At 40.0% G+C, this 25,000-nt stretch overlaps 5 protein-coding genes across 9 annotated transcripts in view; 1 reads left to right on the forward strand and 4 right to left on the reverse strand.

The window, feature by feature from the left end:
• The window catches only part of trpv4 (transient receptor potential cation channel, subfamily V, member 4), a 16,348-nt gene extending 11,780 nt beyond the window's left edge, over positions 1-4,568 (reverse strand). Inside the window, exons 1-4 of one of the 2 annotated variants that reach the window (XM_038703994.1) lie at positions 4,399-4,568; positions 3,662-3,782; positions 2,127-2,208; positions 1-49 (exon numbers count right to left, since the gene is read on the reverse strand). The exon at positions 1-49 is cut by the window's left edge and continues 400 nt beyond it. In XM_038703994.1, coding sequence (XP_038559922.1) covers positions 1-49; positions 2,127-2,135 — 58 coding nt within the window. In that variant the 5' untranslated portion in view covers positions 2,136-2,208; positions 3,662-3,782; positions 4,399-4,568. The other variant, XM_038703993.1, reaches the window with a different exon arrangement.
• Positions 4,569-5,325: 757 nt separating this feature from the next.
• gltpa (glycolipid transfer protein a) lies at positions 5,326-11,946 on the reverse strand. Its single transcript, XM_038704000.1, has 6 exons — positions 11,292-11,946; positions 10,957-11,087; positions 7,952-8,010; positions 7,733-7,866; positions 7,473-7,623; positions 5,326-7,327 (listed from the first exon to the last, which is right to left on the reverse strand). The coding sequence occupies exons 2-6, from the start codon at positions 11,057-11,059 to the stop codon at positions 7,145-7,147; spliced, it is 630 nt and encodes a 209-aa protein (XP_038559928.1). The 5' UTR covers positions 11,060-11,087; positions 11,292-11,946; the 3' UTR covers positions 5,326-7,144.
• A 193-nt stretch (positions 11,947-12,139) lies between these two features.
• LOC119891969 (trichoplein, keratin filament binding) lies at positions 12,140-17,548 on the forward strand. Of its 3 annotated transcripts, none has more exons than XM_038703999.1 (13): positions 12,140-12,295; positions 12,677-12,845; positions 14,134-14,344; positions 14,429-14,485; positions 14,817-14,885; positions 15,255-15,428; positions 15,513-15,625; positions 15,715-15,781; positions 15,877-16,049; positions 16,131-16,212; positions 16,304-16,489; positions 16,600-16,743; positions 16,850-17,548. In XM_038703999.1, the coding sequence occupies exons 3-13, from the start codon at positions 14,135-14,137 to the stop codon at positions 16,880-16,882; spliced, it is 1,308 nt and encodes a 435-aa protein (XP_038559927.1). In that variant the 5' UTR covers positions 12,140-12,295; positions 12,677-12,845; position 14,134; the 3' UTR covers positions 16,883-17,548. The 3 variants fall into 3 exon arrangements, with proteins under 3 accessions (XP_038559927.1, XP_038559924.1, XP_038559926.1); XM_038703996.1 differs by having other exon boundaries at positions 12,141-12,295; positions 12,651-12,845; XM_038703998.1 differs by having other exon boundaries at positions 12,141-12,295; positions 12,651-12,845; positions 14,134-14,281.
• Positions 17,549-18,010: 462 nt separating this feature from the next.
• git2a (G protein-coupled receptor kinase interacting ArfGAP 2a) lies at positions 18,011-23,957 on the reverse strand (the record flags this gene model as incomplete). 2 transcript variants are annotated; one of them, XM_038703160.1, is given in 6 exon segments in its annotated part: positions 18,011-19,413; positions 19,773-19,836; positions 20,791-20,982; positions 21,154-21,236; positions 22,745-22,834; positions 23,709-23,957. In XM_038703160.1, coding segments are annotated over 6 exon segments (891 nt in total), but the record flags the coding sequence as incomplete, so codon positions are not given.
• Positions 23,958-24,929: 972 nt separating this feature from the next.
• Positions 24,930-25,000, reverse strand: part of slc6a4b (solute carrier family 6 member 4b) — a 6,741-nt gene continuing 6,670 nt past the window's right edge. Inside the window, exon 12 of the mRNA XM_038703561.1 lies at positions 24,930-24,946. Within this exon, the coding sequence (XP_038559489.1) occupies positions 24,930-24,946 (17 nt within the window). The remainder of the gene's footprint in view (positions 24,947-25,000) is intronic.

Genomic DNA, 25,000 nt, shown 5'->3' on the forward strand with positions numbered 1-25,000 from the left:
CGGCCTTCGAAAAGCCCAGGTGGCACCTTCTGAGGAGAGCAGAGCGGCCCTGGAAAAAACACCACGTCAGAATGTTCAGAGTTAGTTGAATGGCCTTTAGTTCGTCAGCAAAAAAAGTCTTAAAGTCTTAAAGGTGCTCTGTCACATAACCATAACACCAGGGGACTATGATCCCATACAAGCGCTGGAGTAACTGTATTGAACGAAACAACAATTGGATGTGCCAGATTTTTCTTTAATTAAACAAAGATAAAACTGAAGTCATTGTTTTGGTGCGAAGGAAGAACGATTAAAAGTCAGCGCCCAGCTTCAATCTGTAATGTTAAAAAGGACAAACCAAGCCAGAAACCTTGGTTTAGTCATGGACCTGAATTTCAGCAGCCTACTATCGACTGAAGAATATATCAAGGAGGTATGTCTCAGCAGGAGCTGGAAAAACCTGTCCATGCATTTATCTTCAGTCGACTACTGTAACAGTGTCTTTACAGGTATCCTTAAAAAATCGAAAGGAAGCTGCAGCTCGAGTCCTCACTAGGACCAAAAAAGTCAATCAAATCACTCCAGTTCTGAGGTCTTTACACTGGCTTCCTGTCTGCCAAATAATTGATTTTAAATAATACTAAATACTGCCGTTGGTTTATAAAGCACTGAATGGTGTAGGGCCAAAATACATTTCTGATCTTCTGCTACGTTATGAACCATCCAGACCTTTCAGGTCGTCTGGGACAGGTCTGCTTTTGGTCCCCAAAGTCAAAACTAAACATTGAGAAGCAGAGTTCAGTTTTTATGCTCCATATATCTGGAACAAACTCCAAGAAAACTGCAGATCTGCTGAAATTCTCAGTTCATTTAAATGAATTAAATCGAATCTAAGGCTTTTGATTAATATCTTACGCTGCACTGTAACGTTAACTGTCCTGTTTTATCCTTATCCTTTTTATTTTCTATTTAACTCTTTTTTTTTAAAAATACTTCCCTTTGTTACTTTTAGATTTCATGTAAAGCACGTTGAATTGCCTTGTTGTTGAAATGTGCTGTACAAATAACCTTGCCTGTGGAGTTTTATTGTAACAACAAACAAAAGTCATGTTTACATTCAGAGTTACTCAGGAAAACACATCAAGTGTATGAACAAATGTGTGAAATGTATTTCCTTCCTCATAAAACATTTGCAAAGAATTTTATATCCAAAATTGTTTACATTCATGTTTGCAAGCTAACAATCTTCTTGGCGCACTGCAGCATATCTATCTTACCTCCTGTTGATGAGTGGAATAGTGGGAAATCATTGGTCGGACTGTATATCACCTCAACCATGTGTGCGTGCATGAAATAAACAAAACGAGGACCCACTCATAGAAAAACAGCTCCATAGCACAACTAAAGGTCAAAAACTCCACAGCGAAACCGTTCATCTGCTCATATTCAATCAGATGATAGTGTGACATAAGTGTGGTGTTCTTTCTTTCATCAGTAGCTTGTTTTTCTTACATATTCAAGCAGCATTTGGAGGACTTAACTGTCGTTAATGATGGTGGAACTGTTAAATTTTCAGGTCACATTAGGAAGGAGGATGTGCAAACTAGTGAAAGGAGGAAGGAGGATATGCAAATAAGATAATAAGATGCAGCCGGCCGTGATCGCCAACAGGCCAGATTGCATATTGAAGCTTAGGACCCTCAGGAAAGTATGAAAAACTACGATACATTTTTTGTCTGACTTTAGATGAGATTGTTAAAAAGAAGTGAGTATAAGTCACAGAAATTTGTTTAGCCAAGGTGGTAAACCAATCAGATTCTGATGCATCCTGTCTCCTGATCAATTTAGTTGGATGCCAGCCTTAAAAACATATATATATATATATATATTTGATGTGTAAAATAATGCAAATGTATTAATTTTTTGGCTGATAAAAAGGGTGGTCTGTGCTGCAGTCCTCCACTACTGCAGTAATAGCAATGGTGACTTTTTTTGTATGCCAGCCACTATGATAAGAGCATTTGACAAAGTAATAAAACAACTTAACTAATGAGAAATTGTATTAAGGGATTTGCAAGGGGACCCTGGAAATTAGTAAGTAGAAAGTAAATTTTAAAGTGCACATTTGACATTTAATCCCTCTGTACCTCGTTCATCCCTTTTATCACAATGACGTGCCAAATTCCTCTTCAGGGGAAACTGGAAATGATGCTGAAGCATGTGGGCGTCCTATAGAACAACAACAAAAAAGAGACGCTGTCATATAAATGACTGACACAGAAGTACACAGACAAAAAAAATCTGTAGGTCCTGAGTAACATATAAAGAACTCTGTCTGTTTGGGGTTAGGATAAAAGGAAAAAGTAGGAAAGGACTGATGCCAACACCAATAACATGGCTGTGAGTCTGGCCTCTCATTGGTCAGAGGGATATATTTTCTCTAGCAGGCAGAATCACACCACCTGTCTGTTTAACACAGGACGCACACAAACACTAAATCAATGCTCTACACATTTACTCATTACATGTGTGTAACTTACATTGCGCAGCTTCTCTGCACACACTTTACTGCTACAGTATGGAAATTTGTACATCATGGCGTCCTCACATGTCCCTCTGCAACTTCCTTTCCAATTGGGTTTTGTCAGTTTGTTTATGACACTGACAACCTATCTAAGCCAGACTGTGCTGCAAAGGAGCAACACAAACAGGGGAGCTGGGGTCCCGGGAGAGGGGGTCATGACTCATAGTCCTGTCTGACACTCGGGATTATCATGCCTTTACACTTCAGCAGGCACTGGATAGTGAAAAGATGGAGGAACAAAGAGAGGCTGCCCCTATCATAACATGACTAAGAGCAAAGAATTACGTTGTTTGGTGGAGGTGTGTGAAGGCAAAGGGGAACCCATTCTGTATTAAACCTGTCAAGAGTGATAGAAGGCATAATAAAATATCAAGACCCAAATCTCACATATTATCCACTTATAAGGTTTCTAAATGTGAGTGACTAATGTCTCCTCAGAGGTGTGGCACCCTCCTGCTCTGTCACTGCTGATGTGACTTTATTCAGAGCAAGAGAGGCTGGGGGAGCCAAACAAGACTGCTGGGATGGAAAAAAAGATCTTATCCGTTTGTTTTGTAATTCCAAGTTGTAAAACGATGTACTTTTAACTGGGCATTAATGGAAAAAACACATAAAAATCCAAATTAAAAATAGTAACAACTGACATTTTACACACACTGTAAACTTTCTCTCAACCAGTAGATAATTATTAAACTAGGCTAATAAGGTCAGTTAAATATTTTCCCATCACACAGATTTGTTAAATCTAATCACTTTATGTGATTATGCTTTCGAAAAGGCATCTCATTAAAAAAAGAATCAGCGTTGTTTCTTACCTTAATCTAGTCTGTTGATTTTATTTTGTCTTAAAAAAGAAACCACTGCGCAGCTTTTTTCCATAGTTTGAAAGCTCCCAAACTTTTTTCTCCCGAGTGTTGCTCCTGTGTGTTCCTCTTCTGTCTCTTCGGGTTTACTGTGACACAACGTGCTTTAACTGAATTACAGTATCCCTCTGATTCATGTGTGCTGCCGTCGAGGTAAAGCCAGAACAACGAATGCTTTCAGATTTGCAGATTTTGGGTGGGACAAAGTGGCCACTTATTACTTGCAGCAACTTGCCTGATGCAGCCAACGCGGATGTGTGAGATGCAGTACCATCGATGACCGCAAGGTGCTGGCTTCAGAAACATCTCAGGTTACAGCACAGACCTGTTCAACAAGGTGTGGACTTCTCTCAAGCCTGTGGATGTAAATACAAAAACAGGTTTGTACAGTTTGTATGTCATCACAAACAGCATGATGTTTCTCTTCCTCTCATGAGTGTGTTGGTACTGTAATTTTAAGTGAAGAGATAGGCCTGTGGCGTGTGGAGTTTGATCATGGATTTTTGGCCGGAACTTGCTAAAGGGGGTCTAATAAGATTCACAAAAAGGAAGGAGGGTGTTGTCAAGTAACCTATAGCGGGACTTGCTGTCAGCGTGAGAAAACCCCCTCAGGTGGAAGGTCATGCTTGAGGACAAAGCTTTTCCAGCGTTTCGCCTGGTGCTTTACATTAAATTGATTATTTTTCAGAATTGTTCTGATCTAAGTGATCTAAATGATTGACGTTTATGATATTGCATATTCCAAGCTTCGATGGTGACAAGAATAGCACGCATGCTGGTATCTTTATTAAAGTGAACTGGTGATGAATCACCCTCATGCATCAATTAAATAGCCTATCAATAATAGCCTCATTTTAGGCATGATCCATGATGATTAAGATACAGAATTTTAAATCCGTGGCTAAAATAGCACATTGTCAATATTTACAGACCTACCCCTGGCTCCCCTCCCCTGATTGACAGGTCACTTACCCTTTTGCTTTTTTCCTGAAATTCAAATAGCAGCCATCCAGGCTACAAGTCAAGATCAGTCTCACCAGAGGGTCAGTTTAGTAGCTGTTCTGGAGCTTTCCATCATTTCACATGATCTTCGTCAGCAGCAGTTTGCAGTGTTATAATAAAAATGTCAAAGCCATTTAAAGACTTCTCCTCCATGCAGCTGAGAGTGAAAGTTCATTCCTGACCTTGTTGTCTGTTGTGTGACTCGCACCTATCCTCAGTGATGTGGGACTTCCTGCTCTGTCACTGCTGACATTATCCAGAGCAAGAGAGGCTGGGGGCTCTGCCTGGAGCCAAACAGCTGCTGGGGTGGAAAAAAAAGAAAAGGTTTGTTTTGTAAAAGTTGTAAAATGAAACTAGATTCTAAAACTTTAAAGGTCATACCATATTTTTAGGAAAGGTTTAAAAAACATAACTGGGCATAAATAAAAAGAAACATTAAAAATACTAATAAAAAATTATAGTAATAAAATAACATTCAACACAAAATCTATACATTTAAATTATAGCAACATGTGGAACCTATACAGTCTATGTGTGGAACATGAGGAATCATTAAAAGTTACCTTTCTCTCAACCAATGTCTCGATAATTAGCCCTTTATAGGTGGCTCCACTGCTGAGTAAACATGCCTGCTGGGAGCAATATTTCACAAATACTTACCCATTTCCCAAGTATTCAAACTCACACAATTGTGTAGTACAGTTTTGATTAATCTCCAGAAGCAGGGTGTGGTGAGCCCGACAGAGGAAGCATGAAGAGCAATACATAAAAGAAAAACAAGCGCTCTTGTTCTAACAATGACCAAGTCAAGGGGCCAGTTTATTTCCTTGTGTTTTTTTAAATAATTTTTAAAGCTCTGAAAAGTCATCTTTGTAAAATAAAATAAAAAGCTTAATTGCAAGTAAAAGTCCAGCGTGTATCATTTTATTCAAGCAGAACCACAAAAGTATCAGTAGCAAAGTGTACTTAAAGCTGGGGTAGGCAATGTTGGAGAACCTAGCAAGAGATAACTAGATTTTGAAAATATAACAAAAAATCCTTCCAAAATAATTTGCCCCAGCTTTAAAGTTTCAAAAGTAAAAGTGCTCATTAGTCTGCAAAATGGCTCCTCAGAGAGTGACATTATATTATTAGATAAATATTACTGATGCATCACCATGTGAAGAGCATTTTGAAGTTGTAGCTGGTGGAAGGGAAGATGATTTTAACTATCTTATATACTATTAGGTAGTTTAATTTATTACAGTACACATTTTAGGAGATTACTAATATATAAAATGCTGATCTTTACAGTAATAAGTAACTATAGCTGTCAAATATTTATTCCCAATATTTCCCTATGAATGTAATGGAGTAGAAATATACATGTAAAAAAAAAAATTACATAAGTTGAAAATAAAAGATATGTTATACACACACTGCAACATAGTTTCAGCCATAAGAGATCAGACCAGCATTTTAGAACATGAATTAAAAACAGTACTGATTAACTAAAGGCCGCCAACATTACCTCTGTTCAGGTATGTTGTCAAAATATGACATTTGACATCTAACCAAGCCTCCCCAAGTATTTCACATTTCCCATCTATCTAACAACCATGTTGATGGAAAAAGGTCATAATGCAACACTCGACAATGAGGTTTAAAAACAACACACAGTCAGTTTTATGTCAGCACCTGAGGGCAGAGTGGACAGAAAAGCACTTGCTTTGGAAGAATAGTTAAGATACGCATTCAAGTCCTGTGTAGCTTAGAAGCATAAAGGAGGCAGACCACACCGTCAGTACTGTTAACATTTTTTTCTTAATTAGTCTGCCTGATTTATGCAAAGTACAAAAATTTAAATAACTAAAGGCTGGGAAGTTGACTTGGTTACGTAAAAGCTCCAGCTTAAGGCACAAACAGGTGTGCAATAGTAGACTAACAATGAAATAACTTAAATAAATTTCCAAAGTATTCATTCAAAAGTAAAAACTACAACCCAATTCCCAGAAAACACGGACAACTATAGAGTATTTATTTAGAGTATACATGGGGTTTTTTCCTAAGTACTTGTAAATCACATGCAGTAGATTATGTGTTTTGGATTCTGATAATTATACTTCCACAAATAAGCCGCAGTCATACCACATTTTAAAACAGCCCTTATCTTGCTCAGGATATAGAACAATATTTACAGGCGGGGGGACGGACTAACACTGTAATTAAAAACATCCTGTTTCTATTTCTTTCAATGCCTATAGCATAAATGTATGTAAAAGGGGGAAAAAATCACTTTATGGTCCAAATGATTATAACAGATTTACATTCAGTTTTTGATCGTGATGTGGCTCACTGAATCTGTCAACATCAGACACCTCACTCAAAGACATTTGCTGAGTAAGTAGCACATTTATTCTTGGTATAATTATCACACATTTGTGAGAGTACTTGATCATGGACAAAAATGTCTGGCAATGCTTATGCTTAATACAGAGTTTAAATCTGCAGCTGCTTTGCGACAGAGTCAAACAACAGTGAGGAAAGGGCATACTGAGAAAAGGGGCACAGATGATTAAAGTGTACAAACATTTGATGTGTAACAGAGTATTATAAACACACTCCCACAGTGTCAGATGACTTGAAGAGAGCTGTGTCAAGATGTAGACTGTTTATTGAAAATAAATTACTTTGTAAACTAAGTGGGACACCAGAGGAAAGTGATGGTTTCCTGCAGTCACACTGTGTATTCAAGATCAGCATTCATCTTACTGTACATTTCATAAACGGCATCAACAGTGGCAGAGAAGTTGAGGAGGAATTTTCTGATTTTTTCCAAGCATTCCTCTTCCTTGACATCCCGACCCTTGGAGACGGCCTTTAGGAAATCTGATTTGTATGGAGCAGCGAAAATAGCTGCCTAAAAGAGCAAATACAAATGCCAAATTATACACAACTCTGTGTATTTTATATAGTCAGTGGTTCATTTCTTCACAAATAACCCAGAAAAAGTCATGTATCTGCTCTATTACATATGTATCTCTCACAAAAGACTTTGAACTAACCTTGAAGAGCTGTTGCACAAACCAGCCATGATACTTTCTCAGGGCTATTTCATAAGCTTTGGTGACATTGACACGAATGAGGTTTGGGTTGCTATCATCCTTTTCACCGTCCACCAGGCTCTGAAGGAAGACTTGAATAAACCGTAGACCCCTGGTTGATAAAGGAGACACGCACAGTGATTGTGGGTGCAGACCTTGCTCAAATCTACACACGCACAAACCAACTTTCTATAAAACCTGTAATTTTACATTTCTCAAACCTTTTTAGCCACATGAGAGCCAACGTCGCTCCAACTTTGGGCCATTGCGCTCCATGCATTTCCTTCTCTGCCTCCACAATCTGCTGGAGTGTCTTGAACCTTCCTGGGTTGGTATCATAAACTGCCTTGATTTTCTATTAGGTGTAACAGTGCATCTTAGGTTAATATAATGTTTTTGAGAAATGTGAGAGTAGAGTGACACATTTAACTCATACTTACTGTGATGTTACCAGATATGTCAGCCTTTATTGGTGCAAAAATAGCAGAGCCAAGGCAGTCTGAGGAGAAATATTCACACACAGGACATGTAAGCAAAAGCTATTGAGCCTATTTTACAATAGGCCTATCATTGATTATAGCAAGGGTGGCTAAACTACGGCCCACGGCGATGAACTTTTTAAAACATACTAGACTATGGATTGAGCTTGTTTCTAATAAATTGCGCCTTTTGGACACTGCACAGCCTAGTTTACACACTAGATGTCGCTGTCATCTTGAACAATTAGGTACTAGATGGCCCTGTCATTGCACTTCTCACTTTGAACACTAGAGGCGCTGCCATTTAGAACGACTACTCTCACCCACAATGATGGATTTACTCACTTAATCATCGATAAAAACATTTACCTCAGTTGATTAAAAGATGGCGGAAACGAAAAGACGGATAGCTAGTGGACGGCGAAAATTTCAAAAGTTGGCCCTTATATTTTTCAGTAGGCTATAATGCCCACAATCAAAAGGTTTGGCACTTTTTGTGGTGACCACCAACTTCTAACAATTAACAGATTTCAGAGTCCCTGAAAGGGTAGCTTTGAAAACCTGACTTGATTGCATATATATACATTTGCAATCATGAAAAAAATTACATGCATAAAACTTGATTTCAGAAGAAATCACTATTACAATGATATTTTGATATTTATTGGCAACAAAGCTGTTGACATTTCCAACCTCTGACTGCTTATTCAGTCTTTTAAAAACTAATTTTGTTTCCCAGATATCTAAAATGTCAGGTTGAATTTAAAGGACAAGACATTACGAATTTTCCAAATTGATCACATTGTGTAGCTATTAAATTGCCTCCTGGATCTGATTATTTTAATTAATTTGTATTTTGTATGATAAAGCTTTAGATAAGTGCTGGATCAATCAGATAGGAAAATACTGTATGTGAAATAATGTTGTCAAACATTTTACCTAAAGTTTGACCAAAACAAGGCAAACTTTAAAGAGTAACTTAACACCAGGCTGAAAAGCAGCATTCTGAGTGTTTTGCTGCCCTCTCTGCTTGAAAGTTTCAGGCCCATTTTATAACTTCTGGATATGTTTGATGTTCAGAAATGTGCTCTGTTGCGCCTGTAACCACACTCTACAGTGTTGTCAGAAGAAGAGGCTGACATTTTTTCAGGAATCCTTTGGGACTCCTGTGGGATTCTTGTGGGATAGGAGTAAATTTGCTATTCATCATGGGGACAGGGAAGTCAACGGGAGCAGGCAGGACAGGAATCATAGATCAGTTTATATATAAATATACAGTTCTAATATGAATAAACTAATTTTGGATTTTTCTTAAATTTGGAATAGGATCAGACGGGAGTCATTCTTCTGGGATTTGGATAGAACAGGATTGATTTACCCGCTCATTGGATTGGGATGGGACAGTGGTGAAAATCCACTTCCATGTCACAGGGTCCTGGAGTACACCTGTACATCACTGTGAGAAGTGGTAAGAAGTTAAACCACCAGAGTTCAGAAAAAACAAGATTTTCAGGGGGTGTTAAGTGGAATACTGGGAACATAGTCAAGTAGTTTTCACAGACACATCATCACAGTATTATCATTAGGTGTCCTTTAATTAGGCTACTAGACAACCTGAGTATTTGGTGACGGGTTAGTGAACAATGAGACATCTAGAGTCCGGACCACACGCGGCTCCTGGTTGACCCACTGACTCAGCGGACAGCTTTCATCTCCTGAGCTGTTAGAGGAAACTACTCATGACATACCCCACTCCATTGTGCTGATGTGATGCATCGCCACAACACTGATGGCAACATATATTGTTTCTGAGACATCCTCTTGTATGGCTCTCCCTGTTTTCCACTCTCTTCATGAGATCTTTGTTACAACTACACACTGGAAAACTTAATGGTAAAATTTAACAAGTAAATAAAAACACTGAAATACAAATAAATCCGATGTATTAAATTGCATCATTTGTTCAGTTCCTGGTTTGCTAAATTAGACCTCTTCTCAGGTTGAAGTTGAATAGAGACACGGTGGGAGTTAACTGAGGTCACTAAACTACTTATCCTGCTAAAACAGGTGTAAAACTAACAGGAGAGTCAGGAAGTACTGCCCACGTAGTCCTGAAGAAGAGGTCTAACTAGGTAAAATAACTGTGTGAATGTACAATGAGAGTGTGCAGGATTTTAATAGCTTGTTGGAAAGTTGGCCAAGAATTTTCTGGGTCAGGAAAAACAATGGTGACAAGGTGGAAAGAGCTTAATATCGACATCAGACTTGGTTCCTCTCAAGGGTTTCACATGGCAAATTCAATAGAGGACCTTTGGCATATTAATACAGAATGAAGCCAGCACAAAGATGCCCTGGTGCACCATGCCGCCAGTGAATGGGCAAGGGGAACTCAACACCGTACTAATCAATTTTCACAACTTAAAATCCAGGCCAGTGGATTAAATTATGCATGCTAAAGGATTGTGGGCAGCTTGATGGAGAGAAACACAATCATCCAAGAAAAGATTATCATTTAGAAAGAGCAAGATTGTTTCATTAGGCTCGATAGAAGAGTTGTGACAGATTACCCTTGCAGAAAATTTTGTGTTTATTAATCAAAGTTGGCCAAATCCCATTTGAAAAATGCATGATGGAGGGGGAAAACGTCCATTGCAGAGGACTTTGGTCAGATAAAAATCCTGCATTTGTGTGCATGCTCAGCCAATTTAACAGTCAGTAGGCTTAAATTATACAGCTCTATGAATCTACATGATTAAAGATAATTAATATCACTTAGTCAGTGCTTTCAATCTGGCCTATGTACATATCTGATAAAGCAATAATAAGCTGTATAGAAATACATCTGCACAGAGGTGCTTCTTTTCTCTGCAACCACTGACATATGAGAATTCGTTTTTCACATTTCTTTCCCCATTTAATGTCAGCAGTACCTACATACTGTGTCACACAGTGGAAACTTCACTTACCAAAGAAAGGTGGAAGGTATGACACAGCCTCCAGAAACGGTCGTGTTTCCACCTGTCTGTCAGCTGGCAGCTGTCTGAACTGGTGCTCCATTAACAGAGCCATCTCTTTCAGTCCGGGCACACTCTTACCTCTGAAATGATAGCAACAGGCTGTCAACCCTCTACTGCAGATTTACAGTGACGCCAGAAGAAGAGAAGAGAGTGTGTGTGTGTGTGTGTGTGTGTGTGTGTGTGTGTGTGTGTGTGTGTGTGTGTGTGTGTGTGTGTGTGTGTGTGTGTGTGTGTGTGCCATACCCAACAACGACAGAACACACATAAACACAAAAGTCACTTACGTTGAACCCAGCTGGTGATGGAGTATTCAGCTGACGGCTCCTGTGATAGACTTGTTAGTGATAGATCAGGTCATCGTCACGTGTCGGGTTAAAAGGCCGATAAACGGCGCCAGTCCAGAACAAACACAAAGGACTGCAGCTGATGTGCTCAAAATAGCTGACACTAGTCCTCCTCTGCGTTTAATCACATTATGCTGTTTTATTGCCAACTAATGGAGTTTTGTGGAACATCTCAAAATGTTGTAATAGATTGATTGATAGATTAATTGGCCTAAATCTATTTTTTAATGTATTTATTTAATATGAATGTTTTAATTAATTAATAGATAAAAATATCTTATTGTAATCATATTGTGTCATTCTTAAACAACAACATAATAAAATCAATAAAAGCTAATAGCAATAGGCTTAAGCTACTCTTCCTACTACTGGGCCTACTAGCCTACTACTACTAAAAATAATAATAGTTTGGTGGATAATAATATGATGATAGTATGCTTGTTACTGTTTAGGTTATATTTGATGCATTAAAAGAGTGTAGACCTATAACAAATCAACACTATGGCATACATTAGCCTATTATCATTATCATCATCATCATCATCATCATCATACTAGTAGCCTACTGTACATCAGTGCTATATTTTCCAATTAGACTACCTAGTCCTTGAGGGTCTTTGAAATAAAAGCTATCCAACAAGTTAAAAATCACAAGAGAAAATAAATTATGATGGATGATACTCCAAAATGCAAAAACAAAAACTTTTTTGTTTACCGACGTTTGAAGGAAATACGTTTCGCGTTTTTCATGCCGTCAGTATATTTGACCTTTACTTCATGCCGTAGCGTGGGAGTAACTAGGAAGTGTATCGGAATCACATCCATGGTAACTAAGGAGAAGTGAGGGATTGATAAAAAGGTGATTTTTTTAAGTATAGAAATGCAAAACGGGGACTGAATTTAACAAACATTAAGAGAAGGCAATTCAAGTTAACACCGAACAGGTAAGTAAGTGCTATTATAGCTCATCGAGCTATGAAGTCCTTTGTTGCTGAGGAGTGAGAGTTGTAACGTTGGCTGACATGACTGCTTTGTTCATATTGTTTTGATGTTTCGCTCTTTATTGACCTTAAATAGTAAACACTACATGGTCAAATACACATGTAGCATAAAGGTAACTGGATACTTACTGTTTTTGTGTGAATTAGTAGCCTCTAGCGTCAACTTAACAAACATAAATAGTGTTTGGTAACGTTAGACAGTTAAGTTGGCCAGGTAACTAATCGATTAACGTATAAAACAAGCAAAGTGTTAGGTTGAGGTAATTGCTGCTTATGATGTCTGTTAATTGTGATTCAGGTCTATGGCTCTGCCGACCTTTTCAGCCCATGTTCCCAGTCGGTCCCGGGTTCTGGCTGGACAGCTGGCCCGGCAGCGGGAGCAGGAGGCCCGGTGGCGGCAGCAGTGGGAGCTGCATGCTCAGTACTTCAGACAGCAGAATGTGTGCAGCCAGAGACAGGCGGCGTGGAGCTCCCGTCACTCCTACCAGCAGAGGTAACTTCATCCAGTTGGACTGATGTAACCACATGATTTCACAAACCTATCCAGAAATCTCTCTTTTTTTTTAATAACCTCTCAAACATTATAAGAAAGATAAAGCAATCCAAGGGGACTTCTACACTATTTTTGTACTGTTTCTCTCTCACTGCCCTTCCTTAGATGGCTCAGTAAATAATCATCCCATATATACAGATTCTCTGTATTACAATTTTAAAAGAGGCAGTGATTCATAAATGCTCCCAATAAATTATAACATTCAGGCTCTCAAGGGGTCTTTGTCTAGAGCAAAAAAGTCTTGGTTGGTTTTTCCCTCACACCAAACAAATCACCAAAAGGCGATCTGATGGTTGTTTACCATTCACAAAAATTTTGGTATATGCAGTGAGAGACACTGAATTCATATAATCCATCCATCGTCCATACCTGCTTGTCTGTGCAGGGTTGCGGGGGGGCTGGAGCCAATCCCAGCTGACATTAGGCGAAAGGCAGGGTACATCCTGGACAGGTCACAGTCCGTCGCAGGGCACACAGAAATGAACAAACATTGACATTTACACCTAAGGGCAATTTAAAGTCACCAATTAACCTAGCCTCCATGTCTTTGAACGGGGGGAGGAAGCCGGAGCACCCGGACAGAGCCCTCGCAGACATGGGGGAGAACATGCAAACTCCACACAGAAAAGGCTTGGGACGACGAAATACAAATAATCAGTGAAAAATCTATATTTTTAGGAATACAGTTCATGTTGTTTAAGGTACATTTTCTCAGCCCTTTTAGGTATTAGGGCTGCCTAATTCCACCAGTCTCTTGCTGTTATATCCACTAACCAGAAAGAGAGAACATTCATACATTTCGACAAAATGTACAGTACACTCATGAATACAAATATTGATTATCTTCCCACTAAGTAATATCTTAAATGTAATAATACTTAAAGAGTTGTATATACTGAAAGTAACAGCGTGCCAGTCACTGCCTCTTTTTCAGCATTTAGTTGCTTGTTGATTATACTGTAGGTGTGCACAATATCAGTGTGTCTTCTCTTAAATCCATAAAGTATTATCCATATGCAGTGATACAATTTGTGTGTGTGTGTGTGTGTGTGTGTGTGTGTGTGTGTGTGTGTAAATAAAAATAATAAAAAGACACCATGAAGGCATAATCTTGTAGTACTTTGTCTATAGTATGTAATCTGTCTGTCAGACTCATCAGCAGACAAATAACAGACAAAAATGCCAGATAAAGACAACCCAACGGTTTTGTTTTTCACTGTTTTGCCAGTATGTCAGCATATCATAAACAGAGACTGGAAGAGGAAAAGAAGGCCAGCCTGGAGCAGCGCAGGAATCGGCTCAGGGCCATGCTTCAAGAGGAGCAAGACCGGCTGGAGGTGGAGCTCAGGGAAGTGGTCCCTGACAGGAGCACACTGGCAAGTCAGCTGGTGCAAAAAACTGATGAGCTTCGTAAAGCAAGGGAGGAAAGAAGAAAAAACGTGGTTGTATTGAATTAGTCGGATATTTCCCTTCCAGTACTGCATGCAGTCAGTGTATAACTTGTATTGTTTCTCTTTCCCTAGCTTGCACAAGAGCTGCTGAGGGAACACTGGAAGAAAAACAACCCAGAGTTGCGAGAGGTAGCTAAGTTTAAACTATTCATGCAAAAGTGACAAGTTGCCAAACCTGTTAACCTCAAAGTCTGACTGCCGGTGAAGCGATAAATGGCCTCAGGAATCTTGTGACCACTCCGTGTGTCTGATGAGCTCTGCGAGTAGAGAAAACTGACACTTCTTTTCAAGACATCCACCTCATCTGGAAACTAATAGGGCTTGTGATGTGGATATTCCATGACTTTCTGTTAACCCGAGTCCAGAGAATAAAATGTTCTGGTATCCCTTCCGCTAAGGGTCAGGTTCATCAGTATCTCTGTCTCCTCTGTCACTACCTGCTCTTTTAATCTGTCCACAGGTTGAGTCGGCGTTACATAAAGATCATGTTGTCAACCATTGGAAGGGGCAGATATCTGAGAGGAAACAGGTAATTCTTCACAGCTGTCAGACAAAACAGTTCAGTTTTCTGTTCATTCAAGTGTTTTAATAACCATCTAGGGATAGTAAGTGTTTTTGACCTTGTGAGTTTGTGTACAAACCAAACTGTGATGAAATTGCCATCAAGTATTCTTAAGTGTCACCTCCGTGAAGCCATTGATGACACGTAAAGTCGTCATTGTCCTTTTACGTGACTAATTATTTATGTTAAAAATTAATTTTTAATTAAACGGTGCCCATGTCATCTGTGAGCACAGTATCAAGTCTGAAATCTACTCAGGTCAATCCCCTCAACATGGTACATAATTAGGAAAGTTTAGACACCTACTGTAAGTGACCCATCTCTCTAAACATGTAGCAAGAAGTGGCTGAACAGGAGGAGAAGAGACGCTTTGAAAATGAGTACGAGAGGACCCGAAAAGAGGCACTGGAGAGGATGAAGCAAGCAGAGGAGAAGAAGAATGCAGAGGAGAGGAAAAGGGCTGAAGAACTTCGCAAACAGATGGAAGAACTGAAGCTGCGGGAAGAGGAGGTATTTAGAACTCTGACAAAGTATTTTTACGTTGAGATGGGATATTGCAGATGTGCTTTTTTTAAAAGCATTTTTCTCTCTCAGGCAACTCGTCTAAAGAAGGAGCAGGAGGCTCTGCTGGTTAAGCAGTGGGAGCTGCAGAAGATAGAGGAGGAAAGGAGAGAGGTGGAGGAAAGGCGAAAGAAGTCTGAGATGGGGTAAGGGAATCTCTTTCTGCAGATTACTGATTACAAGTGAGATGATACTCTGGTGAGGCGTTGGGTTCATTGGATTTGTGTTCCACCAGGCATTTCTTGATCCGTCAATATCGTGCTCAGCTGAAGAGGAGAGCCCAGCAAGTGCAGGAGGAACTGGTTAGTCTACTTCACCCTCTTTTGATGCAGCATATTTTTCTACATGTGATCCAGTTTTCCTGCCTGTAACACCTTCCTTCCTCTGTGCCCACCAGGAAGCCGACCGCAAGATCCTGACAGCTTTGCTGGAAGGACAGCAGGAGGACAGGAGGATGGAGACTGCGCGAAGGGAAAGGGCCATTGCTGACGCTGCCTGGATGAAACGTGTGATTGAAGAGCAGCTTCAGTTGGAGCGGGAGAGGGAGGCTGAGTTTGACCTGCTTCACAGGTGAATAAGTAATCTCTGAATCTGCAGGAAGCGACCCCTGCTTCTCCTCAGATACAAACCAATGTATCTCATTCATTTTAGAGAGGAAGCTCAACACGTGTGGGAGAAACGAGAAGCACAGTGGGAGAAGGAGAGGAAAGCCAGAGAACGGCTCATGCAAGAGGTAAATTGGTTTCAAATCAGAATAAAACTTTGAGTATTCGTCAAAACATATGACTACTAAACAACAGTGCTTCTTTCTTATTCCTGTACAGGTGCTTGCAGTGAGACAGCAGCAGCTGGAGCAGAAGGTGCAGAAAAACCGCGAGGCTCAGGAGGAGTCCTTGAGGAGACGGGAAGAGCTGATCCAGGAGCTGGAGCTGGAGAGGGAGCTCAGACGACAGGAGACGGTGCAAGAAGAGGGCCGCAGGACTGCACGGATGCAAGAGATAAATACTCAGGTTAGCATATCCGGGACTTTTTAAAAAATCCGGGTCTCTAACAGTGATGTCACAATAGCAGCTGACTTCTGTACATTTGAGACCTAAAGTTGTTTGTGTATCTACTCCAGGTGGAGCAGCAGCACCAGCAGCGGTGGGAAGAGCAGTGCAGGATAGAGCAGGAGGACGAGGAGAACAGGGAGGCTCTTCGGGTCCAGGAGGAGGAGCTGAGGCTGGAGATGCAGAGGATGGCCAAGAAAGGGTACCAGGGGAAGGTAAAAGATGAAAGTCAAGCTGCAGGAAACTGATGATCCTCAGTGTTCATATTCCAAATTCCAAAAATGCTTAATGTTAAAATATGCTTGAAACTTTCCCTTTCAGATTCACAGCAGGCCTCGATCCGCCTGGACATGAGCTATCTGCAGGACAGGAATCAGAACAGAATTGTGAGACGTATATTTTTGTACATGTAATTATCTTTAAAGGGTAGTTTCACATTTATTCAAGTGTGTCACTCACATGCCTGCATGTTTATGCCTTAGTAGTCACTACAACTGGGCTCCTTCTGTACAGGATTGCAGTGTTATAGATGGGGGTTAAAATTTAGTCCTTGTTCCATGTAAAAATGTTCTAAAGTTCAGACAAAGCTAATGTGAGGTACTAGCAATTCCCTGTCTGTTTTCTTGCTTAACTGCCAGGGGGGCGTCGGTAACACAGAGAGAGTATTCCATACCAACAAGAACTTTGGAGCTTTATAATGCATTTTTGCCCCCATCTCTCACACTGGAACAGTGTTTGTGAAGGGATCTTTTCACACCCAGTATGGAGAGGATGGACATTGTCATCAACCAATAACTGGGGTGCAGGTAGTACAGTTGGTAGAATCTTTTAAAGAATGAAGTAGGTTATATTGGGTCATCTTGATGTTAATTTTATGCTGGTTGTTTGCATATGTAGAAAATAATTGATATGTTTGCATATGTAGAAAATAATTGATTTTTATAGCTGTATATTTTCTATCCTGAATTTGTAGACTGTTTTAATATAATTATTCCAATAAAATCGATTCGGTATCAGTAAGTGATTCTGGAGAATGATTGATATTTGAACTCAACTGCCAAATCAAATTCACCCCTCCCTTTAGTGCTCTTCAGATTTTTTTCCTCTTTGGCTGGTTCTGGCCCATATCTCCTCCTTCACAGAGCCTGGAGTCCAGCATGTTCAAATGTGCAGGTGTATAGATCTCTCTGCCACTGCCCCCATCACTCCTGTGTACGAGCACTAATGCCAATTGTTGCTGATTGGCTGAAACAATGTTGTGTGGCAAGGTCCACACCCCTTTCTTTGTTTTTAATTTACAGAACCAGGGCTGTGGAGGAAATTTTATTTTCAGAGCACGCACTAAACAGAGAGCTAGTGAACTTTTAGGAAATATTCACTGAATTTAACAAAAAGTTGTACTGGATTACAATCACTTACTATCCCTTTAAGGCAATTAAAAGCGAAACATGATAAATACAAAATATGGCAAACTACAACAGGTTAAAGTTATAAATTAAGTTTATTTAGAAAATAATTATTTTTCCAAAGTGCACCTGAACAGCTGCATCACATGCACCCCTAGACTCCATTCACGTACAGAGAGGGACGTTACCTTGATCAGATTTCAAATTGACAATGAACTCTGAAACACTTGGTGAGGATGAAGGTTGGGTTGCACATTTATACAGGAGACGTCTAGAGTTCTATCCCATATGTTGCACATTAAATACAAAACTAGCAGCAACAGAACAGAGCGCAAAACACATGGACATACGTATTGCTATTAGCTCTGAAGAACATCACCAACACTGCAGTGGCACACAAGACCGCAGAATACAATGTAGTGTGGAGCCTGTTAGAAGCACACCTAATCATACAACATCTTAGTGCTGGTGAAGAATATAACTTGGCCCCTGGACAAGTGTTATTTGCATTCCACTGACTTGACAAATAGTCATACACAAATAGCTGCAATAAGTGCACTGCAGACTGGATTACACTTGGACAGGGGACAAATCATATAAATAGCTTTTTGATGCAACAAACATTAGCATTGCAAAGTGTGCATGAAGTTCCCAACATTTAATGGAATTTAACTGAATGGGCAGTTTGTTTTTGAAGATTAAACTTTACAGTACGATGATGCTTGCACAGTGCAATTAATTAGAGGAAGCTCCACCTATAAGAGTGTTAGCGATAGCATTCGATGACAGTGGATTCATCATTCATTTATGGCTTTTCAGCATCCATGTCTGGCTTTGGACTGATAACTTTAACCAATATCATCATGTGGATTTACTACTGTGCTTAATGTCTTCTCTCCAGACTTCACATTATGTACTGATTCAAGATTATTAGTAACTAAGAGTGAGTTTTACTCTAATTGTTATCTAGAAACCATTACATTTCCCAGGCCTGCTAGCTGCTACATCTTGTCTAAACATGATTTGTGGAAGTTATTATTTTAGCTCAAGAGATATTGTGCTATTACAACAGCTGGGTATCCCTAAGAAAAGTTGCTGACTTTTCCCCTTAACACTCAGAGTTGTCATAAATATTGTCAGTATTTATTCATAAATTAAAAAAAAGCAATGCATGCATATACCACAAATACAAAACAACAAAGTCATTAAAAATATATATAAGAACAAATCTGAGATGCTGAGGGCTTTGCAGCCCCGTAAGTGCTGTTAGTTGGTATTCTCCTTTGTGGTGATGGTGACAAGCTGCTTGGCTGCCTTGGCAATGTCATAAGCACATTGGATGACCTGCTGGGTGACCAGCTGCATGTCCGGTCCTGGGCAGCCCTCCGAAGGCACCGCCTTCCTGCACTCGCTTTGAAGCCGGTACGCACTGGAAGTCAACAAGCGCAGAGAGCCTCTCACAGTCTCTGAGCGTGGCTTCTGCAGAGGAACGTTAAAAATATCTTTAATACTAATGGACAATAGAGTTGTGCAAAGAAAGGTGGTTTAGTGCAGACCCATAGAAACACAATTAACCTCTGCTGGCCAAGGACTGAATCTAAAAGATGTATATTTAACACAAAATAATATTTACATTTAAGAGATTTCATTGCTTTTTAATTTGAGTAAAGAACATAGTAAAATAATAAATCAGGAATTGGCACAACTGAAAATACTGCTGCATTTGGACCTTGAAACTCAGGTATTTGTGCCTGTAATATATTTAAAATAAATCCCAAAAACCACTGGCTGACTGATCCATTCCAAATATATATATATACACAAACTCGTTTCCATACCTTAGGAAAGAGGGCAGCCATTTCTGTTACAGCCACATGTATTCTTTCTGAGCAGGGTATGAAGCTGTGTGAAGAGAGATGATGAAGTCAACATATTGATGTCAAATTCATACAAATCTCAAAATTATAATAACTATTTACAAAATATCAATTAACCAGAAGCTCGAACATGCACGTCAACTAACAGAGTAAGGTGCCGTATAGTATTCACAACACACCGTGCATTATCATCTTCGACTTCAGGTTAACATCAACAAACAGAACATGCTATTTAACACACAACTTCAGCATTGTAAGGTACAAAGCACTTTTATTCTACATTCTTTGTATTAATAGAAAATATGGCTACACAGAAAACATCAACCTGAAAAACATGTTACATTAAATACACTGCCCCTAAATATAAAAACCAGTCACTACATAGATGGAACTTCATCAACTCACTGAAGCAAATTCAAAGTCAGTGCTTGAAGAGAAACAAATAAATGAAGGAAAGTTTCAAGCATTCAGTAGCACATCGAAGAAAAAGAGATATCTTGTTAGCAAGTGACACAGAAGAAAAAGGGTGAGGCAGATAGTGTGTGAGGGAGAGGAAAATAGAACTGTGCCTGGGAGGCAGGGACAGAGGCCAGAGTACCAGGAGGTGGGGTCAGGGGACCGGAGGCTGAGCGGCTGAAGGGGAGTGGGGGCCTTCTCGGCCCAGGGCACCAGAGTGCTGAAACATCCAAGGCTGTGCCTGAGCCGACGCATACCTTCACGCTCACACGGTCTGCTCACAGGGGTGAGGGACGGGACACCAAAACAACATCATAACAGCGGAGCAGAGTGGAAGTGCAATGAGGGGGAAATGTGAAAATAACAGAGAAAAAGGGGAAATGATAGGAGATAAACGCAACTAAACATAACAGTATAATAAATAATGTAAGAGGAACTTAGGGTTTAAAATGGAAGCAAGGAAATGGAAGCTATAAAAACAGACGAGACACTGATTACGATCCTTTTCTCTTCAGATTCTAACCTGTCATGTTTGTTCTCCTGAGCAGCTCGCAGCAGCTCTTGGATATTCTTGGTGATCTGCTCAGTTTTGCGGATGACGTCCTCTGTGCTGGGAAGCGTGGGGTCTGACTCCGTCTCCAGATCATCCAGCTCAGGGATGGAGCTGCCCTCCCCCAGCCAGCCACTGCTCCTCAGCCTCACTCTCCTGCACAAACTGCAGAGAGAAAATCGGAAGGAAATCCCTGCTTATTGCTTTAACTCAGTAGACAAAACAGCACATTATTTCACCTGAAACCTCTTTTTAAACTGTATTCAGGAGTCAGAATACTGTCTTATTGCCTTTCCCTCGTCACTTAGTACAAACCAGTCTGGGTGATGCTCTTACCCCGAATCATCGATCTCAGAGTCATTGAATGTGTTGTCATAGTCACTTTCCGGCATGCTGCTTTGCTTCTCTAACTTCGAGGCCTAGAAGGATGAGAGAAGGTGAAAAAAAACAAACGAATAATGGGTCTTACGCAAGACGTCCCACATCTCTTGACGATGTAAACCACAAACAGCTGTGGTGAAATCCCAATTTCAACGCCAAATGTCAAATTCAGCGACAAACACATACAGTAAACGTAGATGTACCTCTTTCTGTTTGTTGTATGTCAAATGGGTATATAAACATGTAAAAAGCGATGCAGATTACTCTGAATGCAGCAAGCCAATAAAGCTGTGAAGCAAGAGCACATAATGTAAAGCTTTCAATACAGGATTAGTAAAACAGATTATGCAGAGTTCAGATAGTGTATTCACATCAGTTTGAAATAATTACTAATGCTTGAAATTGACCTGAACAAATCATATTGGATTATTCGAACGACTTTGATCGTCACCAAATGTGACAATATGTTCATTTGTGTATGAAAACCTTTGAACTCCTGAAGTAAGGATGGATTCATAGTTCAGTTAACAAACAACTAATCAGGTGACTAGAAATATTACATCAGAACCACGACACAAAGGCTTCACTCATTCTCCAAACAAAAATGGAAGTAGACCCCAGAGGGTCCTTGTTTGAGGATGGGAAGTCAAGGTTCAGAGGAGTTCAGAAAGAATACTAAATCACACGCAACACAACTATCAAGTGTATCACACTAAATAGGAATGCCTTATCTTCAAACAAGACAGGGTTCACTAACTTTATGCAGATTCACATTCAAAGCTACATTTAAAACAGGAAACAGGAGCCAAACAAGTGCACTCAAGCCACGCAGGACCGATTGTACAACACAATCACACCTTTTCAATCCATGTCCAAGAATCTAAACAAAACCCTCCTCTTGTACGCAGTACAAAATGCAACACAGTGCACATAAGCTTGCCTCTGGAAATTCGAGTAGCTTATACATGTTTATTAAAATCTTTGTTCTGCCTTAACAGAAGATCAGTCTTTTTATACTGTAAACAACTCCTGGGCTACTGTGTCCTTCTGTGTTACCACTTGTGTTACTGGAGGAAGTGAGAGTCTGCTGTTGGAAGCTCACTCTGCATTTGTTCAGGAGACGGGACAAAACGTCTTATCTTTACACGGAGAGAGTGCTTGAAATGAAAAACACGATACTACTAACAAACTTTGTACAATCAAACTGTTTATATGCCATCTGCTACACTTGTTTCTGGAGCAAAGAAAGAAAGCATTCAAATTAAAGGGTGCTGCATCGCAAGCGCAACGTTCGGCGGTGAGGCAGAGGTTTTGGCTTTACAAAACCACACAGTTCCAGTTGTACTGCTGCACAATGAGGATGATGCGGATGAAGACAGATATCTGATGGTGAGGGCAGCTGGTGGAGGAGTGGCTCATGCAGCAGAGCAGATAAGGAGCAACATGTGGAAGACAGAGAGGAGAGGGAAGAGGTATAAATGGTTAAGGGCTCCAAGTGGAGTTACTGCATCCCACAAGATGTGGGCCGAGGGAGGATGTACTTAACCTTTTGAGCACTTTCGTCCTTCGACCAAGACAGGGTGGATGGAAATGAGGGGAGGGATGAAGAGGTGGTCACAAAAGCGCCCCTTTCCGTCTAAAGACAGGGTTCAAATCACATTTTAAGGACAGAGATTCCTTAAATTAAAAGAGAAACGTTTATGCAAACTAAAAAGCGAGATGGATGAGATTATTGTCCCAAAAGGCTCTTCAAACCAACTGTGGCTTAATCGAATGGCTACTGAGAATGGAGTTGATGGAAAAATTTACCTGTGCAATGACCATGACCATTAAATTCAGGATTAGAAAATTCCATCAAGGCTATGTAGAGAACTTAAAAGAGCTTAGTTGTTTTTACGGATCATCCTGCTACACTTACTCCCTGAACTCATAACCATTTCCTTCCTGAGCTCAGTGTCTGAGCCTGGGAGTTCATTCATTGAGAGAAAAGTACCAGAAAACTATGATTCATAGTCTCCAATATAAATGCACAAATACTGTATTTGCAGCATCCAAACAGATGAGAAGACAAAGTGAGTTTGTGAAATTATCATGCATTACAAAAACAAAGAGTATTTGTATGGTAGTTTTAATGCTTCATCAACATAAAACACAGTACAAACCTTCAAAGTATAGCATAATAACAGCATCTCCTGGCGTGTGTACCACTACTTTAATCTGACAAACAAGTAGCACTCCAATAAACAGCAGACATATGCAGGATAACGGTTTTGAATATGTACCTGGACATGATGAAATGTGACTGGCTGTGTCTAAACACACAGCAATGTGTATTTTGATGACTCTGTCTTTGACGCTGAAAAAAAACTACCCAGTGGCAAATGAGGAAGTAAAAACTTTTTTTTTTAAAGGCAAACAGAAAGGTTTGGGTGAAGACATGATGGGAAGTTGTGGAAAGTGGGCAGAGGAGAGGAAATGGCAAAGGAGAGCAGGGAACAGGTCTTACTTACATGAGGTGGGAAGGGTTGCAGGGTGGGGATAGCCTCCTCTGGGTAGGGGGTTTCCCCTTTAGAGAGATAGGGCTTCAGGCCTGAGCCCGTCTCATACATAGACATGGGCCGACTGGCCCGCGCAGACTGCCGGCGTTTCAGGGCTGAGGGGCTGGAGGGGTCGGGGTAGTCTGAACCGCTGGGGATCTGATAGAAATTGGTTGTGACCTGCCGCCTGAGAGAGGTGTTCTCGCTTTGCAGAGAGTGCAGCTGGAAGAGATGGTCAGCAACACACCAAGAGGTGCTCTCAGCAAAGCAAGCTTTTTTCCCAGTTTGATCCACCCTATCTTTACAGCGTAACATTTCAGCTTCTATCCCATTGTTCCCCAAAATGTTTGTTATACTTTGACAGTCTGCTAAAAGTCATTTAACTCCGCAAATGTTTTCATTTGCCAGAATAAAATATATATTTGTGGGTATTATAAAATTTCAAAATCTACCTTTTTAATCTTTGTTATTCCCATGATATAGAATGTTCAATCAATATTTGAAAAAAGAAGTTTCTCATAATGTCATCAACATACAAAACCTGAAGCTGCTTCGATGACAAAGACTTGCAGAGAAACGGTCTCGTGGTTATGAGCTTACACGATGCTTAATAGAGCTCAAGTGCTAGCAGTTAGAAACACGGCTACAAACATTCCCTCATAAAAATCATCTTATGTTCTTTAATATACATCAAATTGACCATTAATGTGATTGTTATTGAACCTCCTAAAATCATGGGAATACCATGATGTTTTGCTTTGGGAGGGATTTGCTCTTGGTCTAAAAAAAAAAAAAAAAGAAAATTGCAAAGCAAGTGATAAGCAAGCAAAAGATTGTTGCACAGATAAGCAACACAGGCGCAGTTTAAGTCAAAAGACGTAGCCACAGTATAGAAGGATTGACTCAAGAATTATGAGAGGATAAGAGGCATTCAAGAATGAACAAAATCAAGAAGATTTTGTCACGGATAACAGTTTGGGTGGAGAAACAATGGGCTTAATTAATGTAAGTACTTGCATTTAACGCAAAGTAAATTGTAGATCTTGTGTACTGGTTAGAAAAAGGAATATAGTTAATTTACTAACCTCTGCCATAATGACAATGTTTGGCAAAGGCTGTTGTTCCAAATAATGTTGAAAGAAAACTATATTCAAAATTCACCAAATCACATCATCAGAAACAGTACAGTACGCTTCATTGCAGTATGTCTACTGCAAGAGTGTCACAATTACCTCATGTGTCAACTGATCTGCATGCTCCTTCCA

This window comes from Micropterus salmoides, unplaced genomic scaffold, assembly GCF_014851395.1.
Source record: "Micropterus salmoides isolate LMB-PRFRI ecotype aquatic unplaced genomic scaffold, ASM1485139v1 Ms_hic_scaffold_7, whole genome shotgun sequence".
NCBI lineage: Eukaryota > Metazoa > Chordata > Actinopteri > Centrarchiformes > Centrarchidae > Micropterus > Micropterus salmoides.